This window comes from Coturnix japonica, chromosome 14 (assembly GCF_001577835.2).
Source record: "Coturnix japonica isolate 7356 chromosome 14, Coturnix japonica 2.1, whole genome shotgun sequence".
Lineage (NCBI taxonomy): Eukaryota > Metazoa > Chordata > Aves > Galliformes > Phasianidae > Coturnix > Coturnix japonica.
The window spans coordinates 11,603,363-11,624,607 of NC_029529.1; the positions used below are offsets into that span (position 1 = coordinate 11,603,363).

The 21,245-nt window shown below is 53.7% G+C and overlaps 4 protein-coding genes across 8 annotated transcripts; 2 read left to right on the top strand and 2 right to left on the bottom strand.

Moving 5' to 3' along the window:
* Nucleotides 1-82: 82 nt before the first annotated feature.
* Nucleotides 83-3,086, top strand: IGFALS (insulin like growth factor binding protein acid labile subunit). Its single transcript, XM_015877190.2, has 2 exons — nucleotides 83-172; nucleotides 730-3,086. Exons 1-2 carry the CDS (start codon nucleotides 157-159, stop codon nucleotides 2,544-2,546), a joined length of 1,833 nt encoding a protein of 610 aa, XP_015732676.2. The 5' UTR covers nucleotides 83-156; the 3' UTR covers nucleotides 2,547-3,086.
* A 954-nt stretch (nucleotides 3,087-4,040) lies between these two features.
* On the bottom strand, nucleotides 4,041-8,534 carry NUBP2 (nucleotide binding protein 2). Its single transcript, XM_015877230.2, has 7 exons — nucleotides 8,454-8,534; nucleotides 7,551-7,669; nucleotides 6,721-6,919; nucleotides 6,408-6,562; nucleotides 6,021-6,131; nucleotides 5,636-5,705; nucleotides 4,041-5,066 (listed from the first exon to the last, which is right to left on the bottom strand). The coding sequence occupies exons 1-7, from the start codon at nucleotides 8,473-8,475 to the stop codon at nucleotides 4,921-4,923; spliced, it is 822 nt and encodes a 273-aa protein (XP_015732716.1). The 5' UTR covers nucleotides 8,476-8,534; the 3' UTR covers nucleotides 4,041-4,920.
* Nucleotides 8,150-13,508, top strand: SPSB3 (splA/ryanodine receptor domain and SOCS box containing 3). Of its 3 annotated transcripts, XM_032447724.1 has the most exons (8): nucleotides 8,847-8,924; nucleotides 9,456-9,649; nucleotides 9,765-9,913; nucleotides 10,242-10,419; nucleotides 10,962-11,149; nucleotides 11,833-11,935; nucleotides 12,067-12,192; nucleotides 12,482-13,508. In XM_032447724.1, the coding sequence occupies exons 3-8, from the start codon at nucleotides 9,785-9,787 to the stop codon at nucleotides 12,823-12,825; spliced, it is 1,068 nt and encodes a 355-aa protein (XP_032303615.1). In that variant the 5' UTR covers nucleotides 8,847-8,924; nucleotides 9,456-9,649; nucleotides 9,765-9,784; the 3' UTR covers nucleotides 12,826-13,508. The 3 variants fall into 3 exon arrangements, with proteins under 3 accessions (XP_015732699.2, XP_032303614.1, XP_032303615.1); XM_015877213.2 differs by lacking the exons at nucleotides 8,847-8,924; nucleotides 9,456-9,649 and adding an exon at nucleotides 8,150-8,271; XM_032447723.1 differs by lacking the exon at nucleotides 9,456-9,649 and having other exon boundaries at nucleotides 8,804-8,924.
* Nucleotides 13,509-15,562: 2,054 nt separating this feature from the next.
* On the bottom strand, nucleotides 15,563-21,190 carry EME2 (essential meiotic structure-specific endonuclease subunit 2). 3 transcript variants are annotated; one of them, XR_001558412.2, is made up of 9 exons: nucleotides 20,853-21,190; nucleotides 20,535-20,671; nucleotides 19,957-20,049; nucleotides 19,151-19,266; nucleotides 18,418-18,523; nucleotides 17,559-17,674; nucleotides 16,955-17,144; nucleotides 16,098-16,223; nucleotides 15,794-15,910 (listed from the first exon to the last, which is right to left on the bottom strand). XR_001558412.2 is itself a non-coding variant. In XM_015877215.2 (8 exons), exons 1-8 carry the CDS (start codon nucleotides 21,163-21,165, stop codon nucleotides 15,740-15,742), a joined length of 1,242 nt encoding a protein of 413 aa, XP_015732701.1. In that variant the 5' UTR covers nucleotides 21,166-21,190; the 3' UTR covers nucleotides 15,563-15,739. The 3 variants fall into 3 exon arrangements, 2 of the variants coding, with proteins under 2 accessions (XP_015732701.1, XP_015732703.1); XM_015877215.2 differs by lacking the exon at nucleotides 16,098-16,223 and having other exon boundaries at nucleotides 15,563-15,910; XM_015877217.2 differs by lacking the exon at nucleotides 16,098-16,223 and having other exon boundaries at nucleotides 15,563-15,910; nucleotides 20,869-21,184.
* Between the last annotated feature and the right edge of the window lie 55 nt (nucleotides 21,191-21,245).

A 21,245-nucleotide genomic window follows, 5' to 3' on the forward strand; every position in this document is an offset into this window, starting at 1 on the left:
CCTGGCACGGGCTGGGGGAAGAAGCCCCGATCCTGTCCACGCTCCCCGAGCCCAGCAGCGGCAGGGTTAATGCCGGCAGCGGGTGCTGGACGGCCGTCAAGGTGGTTGCTCCATCCCTGCGCGGGGCCGGGAGCGCGCACGGAGCCGCCCGCCACCATGAGCGCAGACAGAGGTAAGGCAGAGAGAGCCGGGCAGGGCGAGGGGCACAGGGGGACAGGCCAGCCCCCCCCGGGACTATACAGTGAGGCTGCCGGTCAGTTTTCTCCTCTCTTTCTGTGGCTACGAGGGCAGCTGGGGAGCTTCTGTGCCTTTTCGGGCACTGTAATGAAGAGCTCTCGGTTCTCTGCTAATTTTGGGGAGGAAATAGGCAAGGGGACGAGGAGTGCTGCTGCTGCTGCTGGCCTTTGCTGGGGAAGGAAGAAGCTACTGCTGTGGTGTAAGGACAAAGCTCCAAGAGGGCACAGGGCACATGGGGTGCAGCAGTGCACACATGAGGGCTGGGACAAGCCAGTCCCTGGGCTGGGGGACACCAGTGACTGCTGTCTCCCATGGGACACCAGTGGCAATGAGCATCCTTGCCCTGCAGTGCTGGGAGGTGACATGCTTCACGCCATGGTGGCACAGCTGTGTGCCCCACAATAACCAAGATGGTCACCATGTGTTGTTCTCTGTTCCCGAGCTCACCTCCCCATGCCCGCTTACAGTCTCTCTTTCCTCCATGCCCCGCAGTGGGCAGGGTCCCCTTCCTGCTTCCCCTGGTCCTGCTGTTGGCTGCCGCATCCCAGTCCCAGGATGGGGACGTCCCCAAGGAGCCCCCAGCCGTGGATCCCCTGCGCTGCCCCAGCCCCTGTGCCTGCAGCTTGGATGACTACAGCGAGGAGCTCAACGTCTTCTGCAGCAGCCGCAACCTGACGCAGCTCCCTGAGGACATCCCCTCCAACGCCAAAGCCCTTTGGCTGGATGGCAACAACTTCACCCAGCTGCCAGCTGCAGCCTTCAGGAACCTCTCGGGGTTGGACTTCCTGGACCTGCAGAGCAGCCAGCTGGCCGCCGTGGAGCAGCACGCCTTCCATGGCCTGCGCAGTCTCTACCACCTCCACCTGGAGCGCAACCGTCTCAAGTACCTGGCACCCCACACGTTCCTGCACACCCAGAACCTCGTGTCCCTCAGCCTCAACAACAACTTCTTCAGCAAGGTGGAAGAAGGGCTGTTTGCAGGGCTCTCCAATCTGTGGTACCTGAACCTGGGCTGGAACTCGCTGGTGGTCCTGCCTGACAAGGTTTTCCATGACTTGCCCAACCTGAGGGAGCTGATCCTGGCTGGGAACAAGCTCCCCTACCTCCAGCACCAGCTCTTCTGTAGCCTTACGGAGCTGAAGGAGCTGGACCTCAGTGGGAATGCGCTCAAGGGCATCAAGATCAACATCTTCGTCAAGCTGCAGAAGCTGCAAAAGCTCTACTTGAACAACAACCAGATCAACGCCATCGCACCCCGCGCCTTCATGGGCATGAAGTCTCTCCGGTGGCTGGATCTGTCCCACAACCGTCTCACCTCACTGTACGAGGACACGTTTCTGGGTCTCCTGAGCCTGCACGTCCTACGCTTGTCCACCAATTCCATCACCAGCCTGAGGCCCAGGACTTTCAAAGACCTTCAGTTCCTGGAGGAGCTGCAGCTGGGACACAACAGGATCTGGAGCCTGGCAGAAAGGACCTTCGATGGGTTGGGCCAACTGGAGGTCCTCAGCCTCAACAACAACCAGCTGCAGGACATCAAGGCTGGGGCCTTCCTTGGGCTGTACAACGTGGCAGTGATGCACTTGTCTGCCAACTGCATCAAGACTCTGCCCGAATACGTGTTTGAGGGAGTCACCAAGCTGCACAGCCTCCACCTGGAGCACAGCTGCCTGAGCAGGATCAGGGCCAACACCTTCTCCAGCCTCACCAGCCTGCGGCGGCTCTTCCTGCAGCACAATGCCATCTCCATCATTGAAGACCAAAGCTTCAGAGAACTGCACGAGCTGCTGGAACTCGACCTGAAGCACAACAGGCTGAGCCACCTCTCACCCCAGCTCTTCGTGGGTTTGAGCAACCTGGAGTACCTCTTCCTCTCCTTCAACCAAATCCTGGACATCTCCCAGGACACCTTCAGCCCGCTCCGCAGACTCTTCTGGCTCGACCTCTCCCATAACCAGCTGTCAATGCTGGACAACGCCGTCATCACGCAGCTCGCCAACCTGCGCTACCTCAGCTTGAGGAACAACTCCCTGGAGACGTTCTCAGTGGGATTCTTGTGCCCTTCCTTCACACTGGAGCAGCTCTGGCTTGGGGGGAACAACTGGCACTGCAACTGCTCGCTGAAGGGGCTGCGGGATTTCGCCCTGCGGCATCCCAACGTGGTGCCACGCTTTGTCCAGTCTGTCGCTGAGGGGGATGACTCCCACGTCCCCATTTACACCTATAACAACCTCACCTGCTGCCAGCCCCCCAGCCTTGTGGGCCTGGACCTCCGTGACACCAGTGAGGACAACTTTGCTCACTGCTGACACATGACTGTCACCTCCGTGTCCCCATCACTGTCTGTGGTCTGTCCAGCCTTGGCCACCTTACCCCTTGTGGCACCATGGGGGACAGCCATATCCACTTGGATGGGGACCTGGGGAAGGCGAGGGGGGTCAGAAAGTATCGGCAGTATTTAAACACCAGCATGGGGACAGAATGAAGCATCTTCCTGCCATGAAGTGGGATTCTGCACAGCATCACCCTGTGCCCACCTATGGGCAGCCCCCATTCTCTCCCAGGCCCCCACCAACCCCATCCACCAGCAAGACCCCAAAAAAAAGCAACACCAGAGCCCAGAGTGCGTGGCAGGTGGGGTCACCTCCACCCCAGCAGGTTTAAAGGGGAAAAAAATCAACCAATCAGAAAACCCAAATTTGCTGTTGAGCCCTGCTGTAGGTTTGGGGAAGGGGACAGATACTTGCTTGAACTTCTCCTTGCCGCAGCCAACACAGGTTACAGAAAGCCACCCATGTCACTCACCTGATAATTCCCAGCAGACAAATAAACCTTTGGAGCTATTGCAACCCACCTTGTAAGTATGTTTTTTCGAAACCATGTGCCACACCCAGCAGGGATTCCTATCAGAGCTCCTCAGGGTTTGTGCACTACCCCAGCCCAATGTTTGGGTGCCACGGGGTCCCCATGTACTAAAGGAGCTTTCTGCAAATTGAACAGCAATGAAGGAAAGGCTGCGGCCAATTAGAGGGGTGCAGTGTCCCTCACACCATGCACACAGCCCCTGCTCAGCTGATCCCCTCCACTCAGTGTTATCAGGCAGAGGGATTTGCACTGCAGGCTCTTCCTGCACACAGTCCCAGCAGCCAGGAGAGCGTGTGGCTGCAGGAATGGCCCCACTATCCAAATCCCAAATCAGTGAGCAAAGGTCAGATGAGATTTCCAGGAAAGCTGTAAGTGGGGAAGGCCTGGTCAGATGTGAGTCCTCATGTGGGTTCAGTCCAAGCAGGGACAGATGCTTTTCCAGTCTCCTTCATAATGAAGGGCTTCCAATGAGGATGTAGCTTGGTCAGCAGGAATCTGAGCTTTCTCCTGACTCCCTAATGAAGCACTGCAAGGTGAAGGTCCGATCACAGAGAGGGCACAGAGGCAGAAGGAGCTCAGGCTCTAAGAGAAGGAAATAAAGGGCAAAGACATGATCTTTAACAGCTTCCCCAGCTTAAACCACACTTGCAAGAAGAAAGCAGGACCCAGGGGGGAGCACCAGCACTGAAGAGAAATCTAAACTAATAGCAGCTGCCAGGGGAAGGAGCCCCAGGGAGACAGCACAGCCAGAGGCAGAGAGCCAGGAACCGCCAGGGAGCTGCAGGAGCCCCATGTGTGCCAGGGGAGTGGAGAAGGGCTGTGGCAAAGGATGTGAGCAAGGGCCAGCTTTCAACTAGACCAGGCAACAGCAGGATCTGGAAGCTGGAGAAAAGCCATAGCTGAGCTCCAGCAAGGAAACACAGGAGAAGCAGGAAACATTTAGATGTATCTGAAGTGCTTTTAATACCAAGACTCAGCTACGATGAGGCCCAAAGCCATGGAAAAGAACTTAACTCATAGACTTGCATTCTAAGAAAGATGTTTACTGTCTGGAACTTTAAAAAACATTCCTGAGTCACAGCAACCCCTCAGCAGATCACAAAAGGTTCCAGTAGGGCAGGATGCAGGCTTCAAATGGATACTAGGCTTCCTGAAGACACATGAACCATATGCAGAACCTCAAACGCATGTACCAGCAATCAGAGATTTCAGAGTGAGCTGGCTTGGCTCAGGCCCACACCAGAGCATCCAGCTCCAGCTTGCCAGCTGCTGGACCAAGCACTGTATTGTGTCATAATAGGAAAGCAGCAGAAGGCAGCAGCACGTGGAGCTACAATACAGATGATTCGTGCCATCTGAACTCAGCGAGGGAACATCCATCCCAACTGATGATGTTTGCCGGTGTAGCTGCATTCAGGCATTGTTAGCAGCACTGCAGAGCATGAGATGCGGTGGGAAACAAGCTAGAGCTCCACCAGTATCTGTGCAATAGCTGGTTGCAGAGGAAGGCACTGCATGAGGGGGCTAAAAACAACTGTACCATGTGGGCAGAGTGCTGCCACATTTAGAAGGCAAGAACCAGGCTGTGCATCCTCCGCGTGAGCAGAAACGCCCATGCAGAGTCTCTTTGGATGCGAAGAGGTAGAGCTGCACTTCCCTTTCTAAGTTGCCAAAAGAGGCGACCAGTGCTGTGCTCCTTCCTCCCTCCATCATCCACCGGTGTAACAGCTCCATAGTTCAACAGCTTCTGCATCCTCTTCCACACCAGCAAGTGCTGCTGGTGGTGCTGCCAGGTAAGAGCCCAGCCCAAATCACTGCTCAGGAGCTCCGCTGCAATGCGCCATCCAGGATCTGCTGGGCGATACGAGTCAAGGCAGGGAAGGCAGAGCTTTTGGGAAACTCCTGGATGAAGTCTCTGCCTTCCTCCAAGCTCTGGCTGAGTTGGGGATCCAGAGGGACAGATCCTGAGGGAGAGGAGGAGAGAGAAGTGTGGTTGCTTGTTCATCACAAGGCAAAGGCTTTGACTGAGGACTGAAGGAAGAACTCCTGCCAGAGGCATCTCCAGGAGCAGCAATAGGAAAAGACAACCACCACTCTCACCATGCCCTCCAGCAATTAATTCTCACCTCTCTCTGGTTCTGAAATACCACCAGACCATGGTTCTTCATGAGACTCTCTCCTGCTCTGCTCCCAGCCCCATCCATAGGGCAGGGTTCACCCCCCTGCCCCCATTCTTCAGGGCATTTCAGGAGGTCTGGGTGGCTTCAGACTTGGTTGCTTGTCACCACAATGTTAACAGCCAGAGGAGGCCCTGCTCATCACTGCCTCTGCTCCAGTGGGACTGGATGCCCACTATGTCCAGTATGGATGGTATAAAGCAACTTCACCCTGCTTCTGACCTGACTACCTTCAGGGGCTCACAGGGACTAAGAGCACAGCCCACCTGTCCTGGTGACAGACTGCGCCCCTCAAGCACTCCCATAGCACCACACAAGAAGTCACCAAGGAAGACTCTGCTCCAGAGTCCACTCACCTAGAAAGGGGACCCCAGCATGTTTGGCCAGCTCTTCACCTCCCCCTTTGGAAAAGATGTTTGTGCACTCCTGAAGGAGGAAGAAAACAGCAGCGAGTCATAAACCTCAGCAGAGAGATCTGAGCAACAGGGCTGGCATTGTTTGCATACAGAAGTACCAGCTCCCATCCACCTTCCTGCCACGAAGGACCAACTTTGCCCCTGCCTTCTCCCAGCTCTATTTCAGAAAGAACCAATGGCTTCTTCCAGACCTCACACAGCAGCTTCTCATCTCCCAGCTTCAAGGCATCCTTGTGGCATTTCACTGATTTTCCACCTGAGGCACTGCAGTGTGTGATACCCAGACACGAACAAGAACCCAAAATAGACCAACCAATAAACTCACCGAGCAGTGCGGGCAAACGAAACCACTCATGTTCTCAACAATGCCAAGAACTCGCAAGCCCGTCTTCTTGCAGAACGTCAGCTCTCGCCTCACGTCTCCCACAGACACTGCCTGCAGGGAGAACAGGTAAGGTCAGAGGGGTCTGTCTGTCTACATGTCTGTCTGCAGCAGGAACGTGCATAAACACAAGACATGCAGGAATGTTGGTGGTGAGGACTAGGAGATGCTCTCTTGCTATTGCTGGCCATAGCTTGGATCAAGTCCTCCACATAGAGGAACTGCACATAGAGGTTGTCCTAGAGGGCGGGTGATAGCATTATCTGGGGGTGCAAAGTCCCCCACTAACTGTGCCCAGAAAGCACAATCCAGCTCAGCACCAGCACCTACCTGAGGTGTTGTGACTAGGATTGCTCCCAGAGGCTTGTAGTGCCGCAGGGCCTCCACTGTGGAGATGTGTTCATCAGAGGTACCCGGAGGCGTGTCCACAATGAGGAAATCCAGTTCTCCCCAGGCCACATCAGCAACAAATTGTTTTATCAAAGCTACAAAACCAAAAGATGCGCCATCTGAACCCAACTCAGGGAAAACAGACCCACAGAACAAGGCTCACACCCCAAAGAATGACTCGCCCATGGCAGGAGCCAGAATCGCCTACAAGGGTATTTGGAAGGACATTACTAACATTGAAATATAACTGTACCATTTTTCTTGGGTCCTCTCCACACCACAGCATCATCTGGCTTCTCCAGCAGGAATCCAATGGACATCAGTGAGATGCTTTTCTCCTGGTCCACATAGACCGGCACCCAGCCGGCGTCACACTGGTGCACGTCATTGCCCTGCACCTTGAACATGCGGGGTATGCTGGGGCCGCACAGGTCCACATCCAGGATCCCAACCTGCAGTGACAAAGCAAAGCCATTCAGATGGGCCTGAGCACAACCACAGCCGCCAGCTCTGCTTCCTCCCCAAACAAGAAGAGGCAGCATTCTCCACTGGGCCAAGAACCAAAGCATCAGGTTTGAAGCACAACCTCAAAACGTTGCTTCAAGTTTTGACTGCCATCCCAACCCTCCTTCCCACCAAGGAAGCATCTCCAAAGGGATTTATTCCCATCAGAACCTCAGAGGGATTGGCTCCATAGAACCCCTATGAAGTCCTAGAAACCAGCCCTGCCTCGTGCCCACGGGTGCCCTTTGTGCCTGAACCACCACTGTGTCCTTCAAGCTCGCCCACCTCACTCCACAAAGGAGCTTGTGTCTGTCACCACACAAACCCAGCAAGTCATTTCTCAGCATCCTGGTCTCAAAAATAACAACAAAGGAAGTTTTAGACAGCATTAGTCTCCTGGATAAAGGGGAAAGGAACCGCCCTGTTAGCTGTGTTGGACTCTTCTCCATCAAGGAAGCACAGCCCATTGACAAGGGATCTTTATGTACACGGGTGGCACGGAGGACAAGGAGGATCATGTGGGGGGTGATGTGGGAAGGAGCAGCTGAAGCTCAGCGTCCCACCCTGCCCTTCACTCACCTTCTTGCCCGAGTGGCGCAGTGACAGCGCCAGCTCCGTGCTGATGGTGCTCTTCCCCACGCCGCCCTTCCCAGAGAGCACCAGCACGATGTGCTGCACAGCGCCCAGGTTGCTTCTCTCTGGGAGGAAGAAGAGCAGGGACAGACATCAGAGCCCCCTTCTGAGCAGCGAAATCATAGTATCACAGTATCACAGTATCACAGCCTCGTCGGGTTGGAAGGGACCTTAGAGATCATCGAGTCCAACCCCTGGGATTCGAGCCCTGTGTAGCAGAGCGGCACTTCGACCACTTGCACCACAGGGGGGTAAAATGGAGACGGGTACAAAGGCACAGAGCGCTTTGGCTGCCCGAGGAGCAGAGGGAGAGCTCGGCCATGAGCTCAGCTCTCGGGCTGCGCAGCGATGGGCGCCAGCGGGGCTCCGTTATGACCGGCAATGAACGGGATGGGCCGGGAGCTTCCCCGCTCCATCCCGCGCTGCTCTGGGCCTTGAGCTCCGCTTTTACCGTGTCCGCCCGCACGGGGCCCATTTCCCCGCGGTCCTGGAGCAGCTCAGAGCGGGGAACCGGACGGGACCGCGTTCCCGAGCGCCCCGTCACCGGTTGAGTCACCGGCCCAACCCGTGCCGGGCAACACCGCAGAACCGGCATCGAACCGGCATCGAACCGGCACCATGGAGCCCGCTCCCAGCACGGCGGACATCATCAGGGCCTCCACTGCGGGTAAGGGAGCGAGGGGACCGGGAACGGGAGGTTGGGAGCGGGAGGGACATGGCAACGGCGACACCAGGCCCAGCCCCGAGGCTGCCACCGGGAAGCGGCCGAACCAGGCCCGCACCGGGCCCCGGCACCGCCTGGATCCGGCGCCGATCGCCCGGCCCCGCCCGCAGCCCCGCTCCGCTCACCCGCCGCCATCACCTCCTCCATGCTGCCGCGCGGCGCAACCCTCTTCCGCCTTTCGCCGGTTAAGCCCCGCCCCCTCAGACTGACAGGCTCCGCCTCCAATGGCGGACCGCGCCCTTTCTAAAGACCCGCCCACACGGAACTCGCGACCAGTCACAGCCGCTCCCCTCCCACTCGCAGCAGCCAATAGAGTCTGTGCTTTCTCACCCAATAGCGCCGCTCCTCTGAGATTGACAAGCAGTCTGACCAATGGCGTCCAACACTCCGCAGGCACACCCCAATACTTGTCCCTCAGCCTTGAGCGGCAGGGCTCTCAGCCAATTGCAAGGCAGATTCGTGCAGCAGTAGCCAATAGGAAGCTTGGGGGGGGCGGTGCTCGGAGCGGATTGTTTATGTCCCGGGAGGGGAAAGTAGGTCGGGGCCGGGCCGGGCTGGGCCGAGCTGGGCCCGGAGTGAGGCCCGGGATAGGGCCGGTAAGTGGGAGCGGGACCGGGGCTGGGACCGGGAATGGGACGGAGCGGGGCTGGAGCCCGTGGGGCTGCGGGGCTCTGAGCGCTGCGGCCTGAGCGCGGCTCAGCACGGGGAGCGGAGGCCGGGAGGCGGCGCGGCCTGTGGTGAGGCTGGGCCTGGGCCTGGCTGTTCCTATGGGGCTGCAGGGGGGAACACGGGGACACCACGAACACGAGCCCCGTGTCCGCGGGTGGGGCGGGCTGTGAGCGGCTGCGATGGGGCTGAGCCGGGGGGGTGGGTGCGGGAGGCAGCAGGAGGCAGCGCTGCAGGGTTGGCTGTGGGGAGTTCAGTGCTGCAAAGGGAAACTGCAGGGAGAACGAAAGGGAGCCTGGTTCATTGCGACTGAGCTGGTTTGGCCTGTCGGGGTGGGAAGGAGCCTGTGGAAATGTGGGCTGCATAATATCCCTTGTCTGGATTGGGACACGGAGGCAGAGCAGGACAGACCCGCTTTCCTGCCAACAAACAGAAAGTTGTCTGTTGTTCTGTGCTGGTAGCAAAGCATGCTCCAAGCAGGCGGCTGCTCAGAGTGCAGCAGACACAGCAGCTCAGCTGACAGAGCAGCGCAGGGATGCTGTTATTGCTGGGCATACGTGGGAATTAAGAGGAAAGTTTGGAGAGGTTCATAGTGTGGGAGGATCTTATCCTGCTGTCCTGCCCATCAGATGAGCATTGTGCTGGTATGCTGTCGGTGAGTACGGTGCCATGCAGCTCAAGGCTGCTTCTTGTGGAGGGCAGAACGTGAGCAGAGTTTGGGGGGAAAAGAGCCATACAGGCAGTGTAACCTCATGTCCTCACCCCCACAGCCTACCTCTCCCGGAACACCATGGCACGACGCACGCGGAGCAGCAGGGCCTGGCACTTCGTCCTGAGCGGGGTGCGCCGTGAGGCTGACAGCCGGGCACTTGCTTTGGCCACAGGGGCACGAGGCTGGGGCTATGACTCCGATGGGCAGGTAGGTGCACAGCTGGCCATACCACAACGAGACTGATAAGAGGCTGTGTGGTGAAACAGGGGCAGCTGCTGTGTTCCCCCAGGCTGTAATGTGGGGCTTCTTGCACCCCTCCCCACTTCTTTGATACTTAGAAGCTGTGAAGGCACAAAGGACACACTGCATCCACACGGGGCAGTTAGAGTGGCTCAGCCCTTCACCCTCCTGCATGGCAGGCCAGGCTGGGGCACAACACAGCTGTGCTGGCTCTGGCATGAGCTTGAGGATGTCCCCACGCAGCTCTGCAATCTGGGGTCACTTGGCAGTAACGTTCCTCTGCTTTCTGTTGTAGCACAGTGACTCAGATTCGGAGCCGGAGTTTTCCACCCTCTCACCCTCCATCCCGAGTGCCATCCCTGTGACAGGAGAGTCCTACTGCAACTGTGAGAACCAGAGTGAAGCTCCCTACTGCTCCAGCCTGCATGCCCTCCACCATGTCAAGGACTGCCAGTGTGGCGAGGAGGATGAGTGTAAGGAAAAGGCTCCCAGAGCAGCTTTCAGTGTCCTTTGGGGTGCAAGGTGGGAGCAGTCCTGCCCTGGAGGCACAGGCTGTACCTCCGCATGGATCACTGTTCCGTGGGGCCAGCACCTGATGCTCCTTTGTTTACGTCTCAAGGCCACGTAGCCTTTAGGAAGATTATAAGCACGTGTCTTTGGTTGTGTTCCCAGGGCTGAGTGCTGAACTTGTTAATGCGTCAGGGTTCACCTCTGGAGACTTGAGTTCAAATCCAGCTGAGGCCATCAGGAAAGTCAGCTGCTGTGGCCACAACCCTATTAATGCTGATCCTCAGTGCAGCTGGCAGGGTACTTGGGTGTGCAGCAGGGTTTCTTCAGAGTAGACAGGAAAGGCAGGCAAAGAGCAGGTCTGGGCTGGCTGAGAAAGCCCCGGAGCATGGCAGAATTGTTGTAGCACTTGATGGGCCCTCATAACAATTGTTCATCTGCATTTGGCTCGGGAATAGCTCCCTGAGGGCCTTTGTCCACCCTTATCCCTCATGTCCTTCCTAACCAGATTTTGACTGGGTATGGGATGACCTGAATAAGTCGACGGCCACTCTGCTGACCTGTGACAACCGCAAGGTGAACTTCCACATGGAGTACAGCTGTGGCACCGCAGCTATCCGGGGCAACAAGGAGCTGGCAGATGGGCAGCATTTTTGGGAAATCAAGATGACCTCTCCAGTGTATGGCACAGATATGGTACGTAGAACCAAGTTGCTTATGGGCACTTAGAAATGCCCTGTATTCTCTAAATGGGACAGCAGACTTCCTTCGGTGTTTCATCTTGGCATCCTCACTTAGCAGTAAGAAAACTGAAGCTGGAAGGATAAACAGTTTTATGCCACCGTCAAAGGAATTGCGACTAGAACCTGATTTTCCTGCTTCCATGTACATCACCAGCAATAAACTTAACAAGGACTCTGGTTAGGCCATGCTGGTGCTTGTCCTCAGCCTGGGGAAGCATACAGGCAGGCTGTGGTTGGCAGTTCTGCTGTGTGTGCTGGGGTGTGTGCTGCTCAGCACGGTCACTTCCTGCCCCTGGAGCTTCACCCCTGCGGGGCTGGTGTGTGTACAGCTGTGGCACTGCTCTGTGGCTTGTGGCCACAGCCCAGCTTTACCATTAATGCAGGCCACAGCCCTGTTAGTTCCCTTGGCTCTGCTAAGGCTGCACCTCATGGTCTGGCTCCTGGGCACTGTAATGCAGCGCTGGCCAAACCTTTCAACAGAGAACTTCAGCCCAGCTTCACAGGAACCTCTGACTTGTTGGGCTGTGCTTAGTGAAGGAGGAGAGACTTAGAGGTGGAGTCTCAGTTGTGTTTTGTTGCTTTAGAAGCTCCTGCAGGTGTTAAGCTCGTGTTCTTCCTCTTGACTTTGCTTACCAGATGGTGGGAATTGGGACATCAGATGTGAATCTGGACAAATACCGCCACACCTTCTGCAGCCTGCTGGGCAAGGACGAGGACAGCTGGGGACTCTCCTACACAGGTAATGCAGTGTTAGAGGGGGGACAGCTGGAATGTTAGCAACAGGTGCTCGGGTTTAGGGAAATGTCTGCGAGTTGGGGTGAATTTGTGGAGCGCAGACTTCCCACTGAATGCAAGGTGTGTTGTTTTAAGGACTGCTGCATCACAAGGGTGACAAGACAAACTTCTCCTCGAGGTTTGGCCAGGGCTCCATCATCGGGGTGCATTTGGACACGTGGCATGGAACACTCACCTTCTTCAAAAACCGCAAGTGCATAGGTAAGTAAGGGCAGCTGCAGCGGCCATCAGGCACAGAGGCAGAATAGGGGAGCACTGCAGCTTTAGCTGAGCTCCAAGTTTGGTGGCAGCTGGGCTGCAGGAGAAAATAGTGGCAAATGAAAGATCAAGACGTGAAGTGAGCGGGGCAAAGGTTACATTTGTTTAACAGATTTGGATTACAAAAGGTTTTCCAAGTGTTTTCTGACAGCTTTGTGGAGCTCAGGGTGGGTGGGAGGAGTGAGATCACCTCTGCAAAACTGATGTGAATCCTCAATGCTGTCCCCTGCAGGGGTTGCAGCTACAAAGCTGCAGAACAAGAAGTTCTACCCCATGGTGTGTTCGACAGCAGCCAAGAGCAGCATGAAGGTGATCCGCTCCTGTGCCAGCTACACGTCTCTGCAGTACCTGTGCTGCTACCGCCTGCGCCAGCTCCTGCCTGACTATGTGGACACGCTGGAGGTGCTGCCGTTGCCACCAGGACTCAAGCAAGTGCTACACAACAAACTGGGCTGGGTCTTGAGCATGAACTGTAGCACATCGAAGCCTTCTTCCTCGTCATCAGGAAGCGACTCAGATAGCTCCTGTGGCTCGGACGCAGAGGCCTGCCAAAGGAAGAGGTGCAGGAGGACGTGATGTTTCTTCAGACAAACTGCTTTGAGGGAGTGGGGTGGGGTTTTGTTGCCCTGTCTGTGAGGGCAGCCCAGGCCTGACGCACCTGTTTCTTCATGGGGACATCTGTTTCTACCTGTTTATGAAGATTTCTCTTGTGCTGGTTGGAATCTTTAGCCTGAACATTCATCACTTGCATTGAAAATACCTGTTGACCCAAAGAGGTATCAGCTCTGTGAAATACATAAACTGCAGCCAAATACCTGAAGTTAATCTCCTGGTGATATGAAAGCCCTCACCTCTCTCTGAAGAACCTCTCTTTGCTGCAGACTGTCAGCAGAGGTGAGATTTAAGGTGGCTTCTCTATCTCAAAGCACACTTCTTGCAAACTTAAATCCATTCATCAGAGGACAAAAGGAAAGACCAGCCTCCCCCTCCCTCCTAACTGTTGTGCATTGGTTTGGTATCTGCAATGAATTCATCGCACTGCGGAGCATGATTGAACTGCAGCACTTAGGGAAATGTATTTGGAGAGATGCACCTGTGCCACTTGTGAAAGAGCAGTTACTTAAGAGAGTTGAACTGGTAGTGATCTTTCTTGAACACCCCCTCCATGACTTTAATTGCTTTGCATGTTGGCTACTGCTGCTTCTCCTGTATCAAAGACTGTATTAAACTGTAATAATAAAAACATAAACTGCCTTTCATTCCTCTTAGGATCTTTAAAGGCAAGAATCTGAATGTGCTTGTCAAAAATAGCCATGCAAGTACAGCCAGCAGCCTGGAAAGGATGTTTTAAATGCAGCATTTGTTTGTCAGATCTAGGTGGGGTAAAGGAAGTTACCTTGCCTCTGCCACATGGAACATCAGAGCCAGGCCTGGATGGAGCTCCAGCAGCGCCACACTGGCACTTGTGGCTGCAAACAGGAAGAGAAGGCTGCAGTGCTTTATTAACGTGTGTGTTCTGACAATTTACTTTCAAACAGCCCCAAATACCCACCCCAGAGACAGAAAGTCAGAGCAGTTTGTGTGCGCAGGACAGCCGCTAACTGAGATTTATGTGCTGCCTACAGCTGGCTCCTTCTTGTACGTGCTGAGAAGCAATGCTGGACTGGAGCCTGGAACACTGAGTAATCCAGCAGTGGCCTGGCAGCACTGCCAGCAAATGGCACACAGGAGAGAGCCTTCCTACTTTCTCATATTTGAGCTGCCCTAAGATTTCAGACAGGAAAGAGGAAGGAAAAGCATTTTAGCCGCTCCTTGTGGATTAGGCCACAAGCACTGGCTGCGTGCTGAGGGATCAGGTACGTGAGTGGTGCTTCTTGCCAGCTTCCATTGCCCTGTCAGGGGACCCAGCACACAGCCAATGCAGCTGGAGGCCCTTTAAATGGCCACATCTGGCAGTCCAGCTTCCCCTCCTGCCCCTCAGTGCTGAAGAAGCTGCTGTGAGATCAAGTGGGCAGGGAGGAGCACAGTGCTATGGCAGCACACTGTTGCAATCCCCTGCAGTCTTTCCTCCTGCAGTACTGTGTGCCAGCATAATTATGAGTCCTTAAATGAACACATCACTGCTTTTCAGGATGTTTTTCTGTGCCCTTTGAACTCTCTTCCGGTGAGTGGTACATTTACAGATGATTTAAGCTGGTGCCATCAGCCATGTGCAAAGGTTATTGCAAAATGGGAGAGTGTTGAAATAAGTGTGATACGAAATGCCCTTCAGCTTGTGCCCTTCACAGGTTCCCTCCCAGCACTGCAACTGGGAACACAAGTAGCCACCTGCTGCCTTTTCTGCTGGTCATTATGGAGCTGCAAAGGCTTCATGCAAAGCTTTTTGCTCCACATGCAGTTTGCTCCCCATGACTGTTCCCTTCCTTCCCACATCGTGAGTCTTTAAGCAAAGATGGCTCTTGCTGCTCTGTTTACAGGCTTTGAATGGGAACCTTAATTAAATAGGACAGGCTCTCTGTCAACCCATCTGTAGCAGCGCTCCCGCCAGGAAAAACAGCCCTGCTGGATTTCTCCTCCCAGGAACTAATTCAAGCGTTAGCAGATGGAAGCAGAAGAATCACTGGCAAGGAGGAGCTTTATTCTTGAGGGTGCCCTCCCACCTTCACAGCACTGGTTGGTGTCACTTAGAGCAAGCAAGCTGTATTTAATGAGAAGAAGCTCAAGGGGTTTCTGTGTCACTGTGAAGTACCACAATCAGCATTACCAAATCCTCAGAGTTATAGGGTTCCTGATCCCTACTGCCCCTATTGCAGCTACGTCCAAATAAGAAGCTCAACATTTGCTTTAGCAAAAGAGAATCCCACCCTAACCTATTGTTTCACATGGAGTTTTCTGGAGCTTATCTGACATTTTCTTGTGTTGGGAGCTTAGCCAACAGCCTTCCCTGCCTTGAGCTCCATGTACCCCAGGCTGTGGTTTCTCTCTGGCCAGCTGGCTTTGACAGTTGATGAACGTTTTTCTAAGCAAGTCCAGCAGGACCCACCAGCCTGAAGAAACCACAAGCAGGACCTACAATAACAGGACCAAAGAATCAGCAGGCAGCAGGACATTAAAAGTCAGGACACTGCACGAAGTATTTGGCTCATTCAGCAATATACCTGACAGGCAGCACAGACTTACCACACAGTTATCTCAGCAGAGGAACCAACCCACTAAGACTTGGAGCTCCTGCTCTAAACACGCTTAACTCTTTAAGGAGACAGCCAGAAAGATATAAAGCTGGGGCAGGTAAAAGAGGAAAGGAGAGCCAAGGTGCTGAAGAAAGCATTTATAACAAGACATTTATTGATGTGCAAGTCTATTCTGAAACAGAACCAGCTGCTTCCACAGGTTGAGCTCCCAGCAGTTTTGCCTTGCCAGAAGCAGCTCAGCAACTGCTGAGTTGAGCAGAAGAAAATACCGAGGCTGACTGAAGTGGCTTCCAATCCCACTATACAGTCAGGTCCAGGATAAGGTCAGGGTTGGTGGAAACCATGAAGAGATAGATGCGGCGGGATAAGTCTGGCCCAACACGTTGGTCCTTCCCACTGATGTCTGATTTCACAGGGATGTTACTCAGGAGCTGTAGTCTCTCATCTTCTGTGCTGCACCTTTCATAGGCCTTCAAGCACACACAAGAATGAAGCAGTTAACATGGACGCTCTAAGAGAAAACCCTACTCTCCACTGAGGCTCAATCCCATCCTTGCAGTGAGGATCCCTGACTAAACATTCACCCAAACACACAGGCATCAGAGGATAAAACTCAGAAGAATGAAGATCTACAACTTGCAAGCAGGCCTCACACACCTTTCTGATTTGTGTGTTTCCCCTTCAGTATATAAGGAGGTGGCATTTCTTCTGAAGAGGGTATGCTAGGGGCAGAGATCAAAGCTCCAGAAGTACAAGAGAATATTTGACCATGTAAGACTGATACTGAAAAGAAGAAAAAAAGTTCTGTCAGTTTCTGATCTAATGGAAACAGCTTAAGTGATTCATGCTCGCCCCGAATGGAAACAAGTGCTTGTTGGCAAAAAAATCTGTCTTCTTAAAATGGCTGAGCTGCTGTCAGAAGGGTCAGATGGCATCCTTTTCTAATCCTGATCCTCCAGGAACAGGGAGAGGGAGAGCCAGGTCAGCTCCCTGTATGGTCATACAAAGAGCTAGGAAAGGTTTGGACTGCTCACTGTCACCAGTAGCATAAAGACAGCTTGGATGTCCTGTGCTACTCCAGGGCCAACACACGTGTTCTGCTAGGGAGCAATTCAATTGTCCAACTGTAATGGCAGCCACCTGTAACATCACCCACCTCAAACAAAAAAGCAGAGCTGATGGACAAGCCATGTTGAATACAGAAGATGGGATGCATACAACAGACCCTTAACTGCCCTGCCTGGGATGGGCAAACAAAAATGCAAATACTCTTTGAGCTGATTCTGCTTGGTGAAATGAAGGCAAAGAGGCCTGGAAAGGCCAGGAGTAAGTAGCTGGTACTGAAACAAAATGGCTTAAGTCAAACAGCCACCCTCACCTTTCTGGAGAGCTGATTTCACACTCAGGATTTGTTTGTTCCATCAACAAAGACCTCTAAGTGAGAAAACCCCTCACTGCCATCATCCTCCTTGCAGCAAGATTTTAACAGGATACCAAGCGATTTGAGGACTTACCTGCACCAGGAGGCCAGGGGAAGGATATGCTTCTGCTATTGCTGTTGCTGTAGCAGGGCTGACTCTGTTAAACTGCTCGATTTGTCTCTTCCACACCTGCCATAGCCCTGTGCCGTCCTTCTCCACTCGCAACCCCTTGCCCGAGACCCCAGCCGTGCAGAAAGACAATTCCTGCATCTCCAGCTGACTCCTACAGAAAGACAGACTGCTAAGAGCAAGACCAGGGAACTGTGTGTGCACAGAGAACAGGCCTGTGGATTCCAGATGCTGCAGCCTACCCCTAGCATTAGACAGTGGGCTTCCTTCTAAAACCTCTCTCTTCAGAACTAACATGTTTTACTCAACATTTTCTTTCCTTCCCTGGAAAGCTGAAAAGGTTTCCCTAAGGTTCTTGTTTTCTCTCCATTCTTCACACTGAATCACAACTGCATCCACTGTAGGATTAGTTGATTTCCAGCAACATAAAGGACTGAAAACGATCTAGTCTGAGTCCTAACATGGACCAGAACAGACTGGCAGATACTGATAAGCATTCCTGTAGCTTCTAGTGAGGTGTTCCAAAGCTCTGGGCTTTGAAATTGTCCAATCCAGCAATACAACTCACTTGTATGGGCGCCTTGCTATTGCTTTTGTCAGTGCAGAGACGTGCTCACCAAATTCCTGCCATGTATCTAGGAGCTGTACATCAATGTTACCCCACAGCTGGAGCACCACCTGTGCCTAGAAGAGAAATGACAGTGGTTAAGCATGTCAAACACCAATCAGTGGGACAGAAACAGGGTCAGGAGGGCCAGGACAACCTGGGGCCTTCATCCTCCTTCATAAGCATGCTCCAACTTCAGCCAGCAGTGCTGCTGTCAGCTCTGACCATGCAAAGCACTCAGAGATAGGAGCAAGGAGAACAAAGGTACACCTCATCCTTCAGCAGGATAAAGATGGGCTGGGAGGAGAGGGAGGCCAGGCTGACTGCATGAGCTCTATTTACACAGAAGAGTTCTAAAGCCTGCTCATCCTTCTTAGCTCCCAGTAAGCCAGTGGGTCATCACCCCTCTTTGGGGCATATCCAGGCAGGGCAGGAATTTAGTTTGAGGGATATCAAGTAAGCGTTTATGTCCTGTTTGACCTAGTTTGTGATGGCTGTGGTGCCACAAGTAGTGCTTCTGCTCTGTTGAGTGACACGGGCTTTGCAAGGAAGAGACCTGAATGAGAACCAACAGAGTCTTCCACAGCTAACTAAGCAGCTTTTTGGGGGGCTGGGAGGTAGGATCAGATCCAAACAAAAGGCTCAAACCCATGGTCAGGGTAAGGGTGAGGGAGCATGCATGTGGATGCAACTTGATCCAAGCAAGCCATCGCTTTCCTTGTCAAGCATTCATTATGCAGAAGGGCACACTGGTGGGAGCCTTTTCCATACAGTTCAATCACAAGTAACATAAAACTTTAAGGGGCATGAGAAATTCTACCTCCAGTATTTCCTGCTGAGTCATGAACAGCTCTGGGCCAGGCTGGGATATGGGACTCTGCTCTCCAGGGCTCAGTGAATGCCACCTGTTTTGCTCCTGGTTACACCTATAAGTAAGACACACAGCTCACACATATGCATTGCATATTCACACCTCGGGCTGTCTGATAAAGAGGAAACATTCCCACTCCCTTGGGAAACATTCTAGACAGGGCAGGACAGACCCAGCTACTGCAGCTGAGTTGATGTGGGGGAATCTGCATGATCATGCTATCACTATGAAGAGGAAATTCCTCTGCTGTGCATGTGCATGGACAGGAAGCACTCAGGCACTGGGAGCAACATGTGAATGATACATTCCAGGAACAAGAAAAGGGCTTCAGGCACTGAACATCTCACTTCGTGAGCTGCACACCTTGCTGAGAACAGAAAGGCACTGCAGCCCTGCTTGGTGCACAGGGCAGTGCAGCAAGAGCTGCATCACTGCATCCCTCTGCCTGGTCCTGAGTGTTGTCTTACCCACAAACACCTTCTAACTACAAAATCCTGCTCTAAATTGATCTGCAAAGTATACCTATAAGACAGTAAAACTGAAGTCGTCTTGAGCACAGACCTTGTGATTTACAGCCCATGCTGGCACCAAGCTCAGCAGCTCAGCCCCAGACACCTCCCTCCTGCACAGATGCTTCTTTCCACCCATGGCAAACTCCCCACATGCCCCCAGCATGTCGCACCTGTAGGCATCCAGCCCAACGACAGCCAGGCTGTAGGATTTGGTGGAGGAGCCCTCCAGGCTGGCCAAAGGTAACACTTGGTTCAGGTCAGGTTGACTCCCTGACGAGGCAAAAGTCTGAAGCAAGACAAATCACACCCAAGTCTGTAGCAGTTTTCCTCTATGAAACAAACCCTCCCTATCTCTGGCTGGACAGTGGGGGACTTTCAGGCACTAGAAGCTGGCAGCAGCCAGTCTCAGACTGCAGCTGAGAGTGCTGCCCTAGGGCAGGCACAGCGTGCCACTTCTGCCAGTTCTTGTTTTTCTGGCACACCTTTCTCCCTGGAGCTTTAGCACTGACCTTCTCACAGGCACTGGCTATTCTAGACTCTCCTTCTCTATTCTCAGACTGCTCTGGGTGGCCTCTGAACTTCTCAGGGCAGGAGCACAGGCTGCCTAGATAGATATAAATAAATTAATGCATGATTGCACGCGCATGAACTGACCATTAAATTCTCTGCTTCCAAATGCAAGCATTTCTAAGAACTGCTTGCTTTGATTGTTTCTTTCAAGCACATATTTTATAAGCACAATGAAAAGGGAAAAGCTAAACACGAGGAAAGATAAGTCTGGCCTGCCTGATCCTCCTCTGAATTCTGTAGTTGGTTTAACGGCAGATGCCTGCACATTATCCCTAGAGACTATTGCTGCACTCTCAAACACAGCTTTGGTTTCAAGGTGGAGCAATGGTAGTTATGAATGAACCCTCCCGTGCCTCCCATGTTCACCTGGCACTCTGCACAGGTCTGGCTCAGAGATCTACATTACCTGGGTTAGGGAATAGAGGCGCTTTAGAAAATCTGCTGGTTCCAGCAAAACCAACACCTCCTTCTCCTCTTCAGTTTTCACCACACACTCATCCTAGAGAAGAAGAAATAATTTCCAACACATGCAGCATCCAACATGTCTCCACATACACAGTGCCTGTGCTTTCAGGGGCTCTAACACCCACAAGGCCATATTAGATTCAGCTGGGACAGAGTTATTTTAATTCACTGTGTCTGAAATGATGCTCTGTTTTGGTTTTAGAAGAACAATGCTGATAACACACGGATGTTTCCAGATGTTGCTGAGTAGTTTTGTATAGAGGACACCAGGATGTTTTAGTATTCTCAGCTTCTCCTACTGTCCTGCCAGTGAGGGGGACAGAGGAGGAAGAGGAGACAAAATAAGGACAGCTGACCTGAAGTGGCCAAAGGGATACTCCATACCATATGATATCATGTGGAAGGAAAGTCTGCTATGGCTGTTGCTAGCAGTGCCCAGCATGAAAACCAAGTCAAAGCTTTCTCCCCACAGACATCTACTGTCAAGTTACATTTACAACAGAGAAGATGAGGCCTCACTGGGGCAGATGGGACACTCGGCATGTTTCTCCTCCAGGTTATGCTGCAGGGAATCGCCTGAGGCTCAAAGGAATGTTTACAGTCCAATGAACTCAAAGCCTCGATCCAAATATCTGAAGCAGGATCTTCAAGGAAACCTGTGGAGAGATAAAGGTTGGGCCTGGCATGAGAAACAAGGCTATTTATCTGTGCTAACAGTAACGGTGCTGCTGCAGCCCAGCACGATGTAACCCCACCAGCAGGTGACTGAGGGGTGTTGGCCGGGCCGGGAGCCGCTCATCGAGCCCCTGGCTGCCCCCTGCAGCCCCCGCAGCCCACCTGGATCCACGCACACCTCCAGGAGCCGCAGACACCGCTCCGGTCTCAGCAGCCGCCATGTCGCCGCCGCCTCCCGCTTCTCCTGCGCCTCCCGCTCCTTCTGCCGCCGTCTCTCCCTCCTCCGGGCCTCGGCCTCCCCAGCCGCCCTCCGCCGCTTGGGCCGTACGGCGGCTGCCGCCCGAGGAGAACCTGCCGGGGCTGCGCTGGGACCGTGACATTCAGGTTTAGCCTCAGGTTCGGGCTCAGCCTCGGGTTCGGACTCGGACACCTCCCACGCCGCCCGGGCCCGGCGGCACCGCGCGCTACTCGCCATGGTTGAGCCCAGCGGGCTCCGAGAGGCTCCGAGCACCGCTAGGCCGCGTCCATCCTCTATAAAGTCCCCGGCGCCGCCCC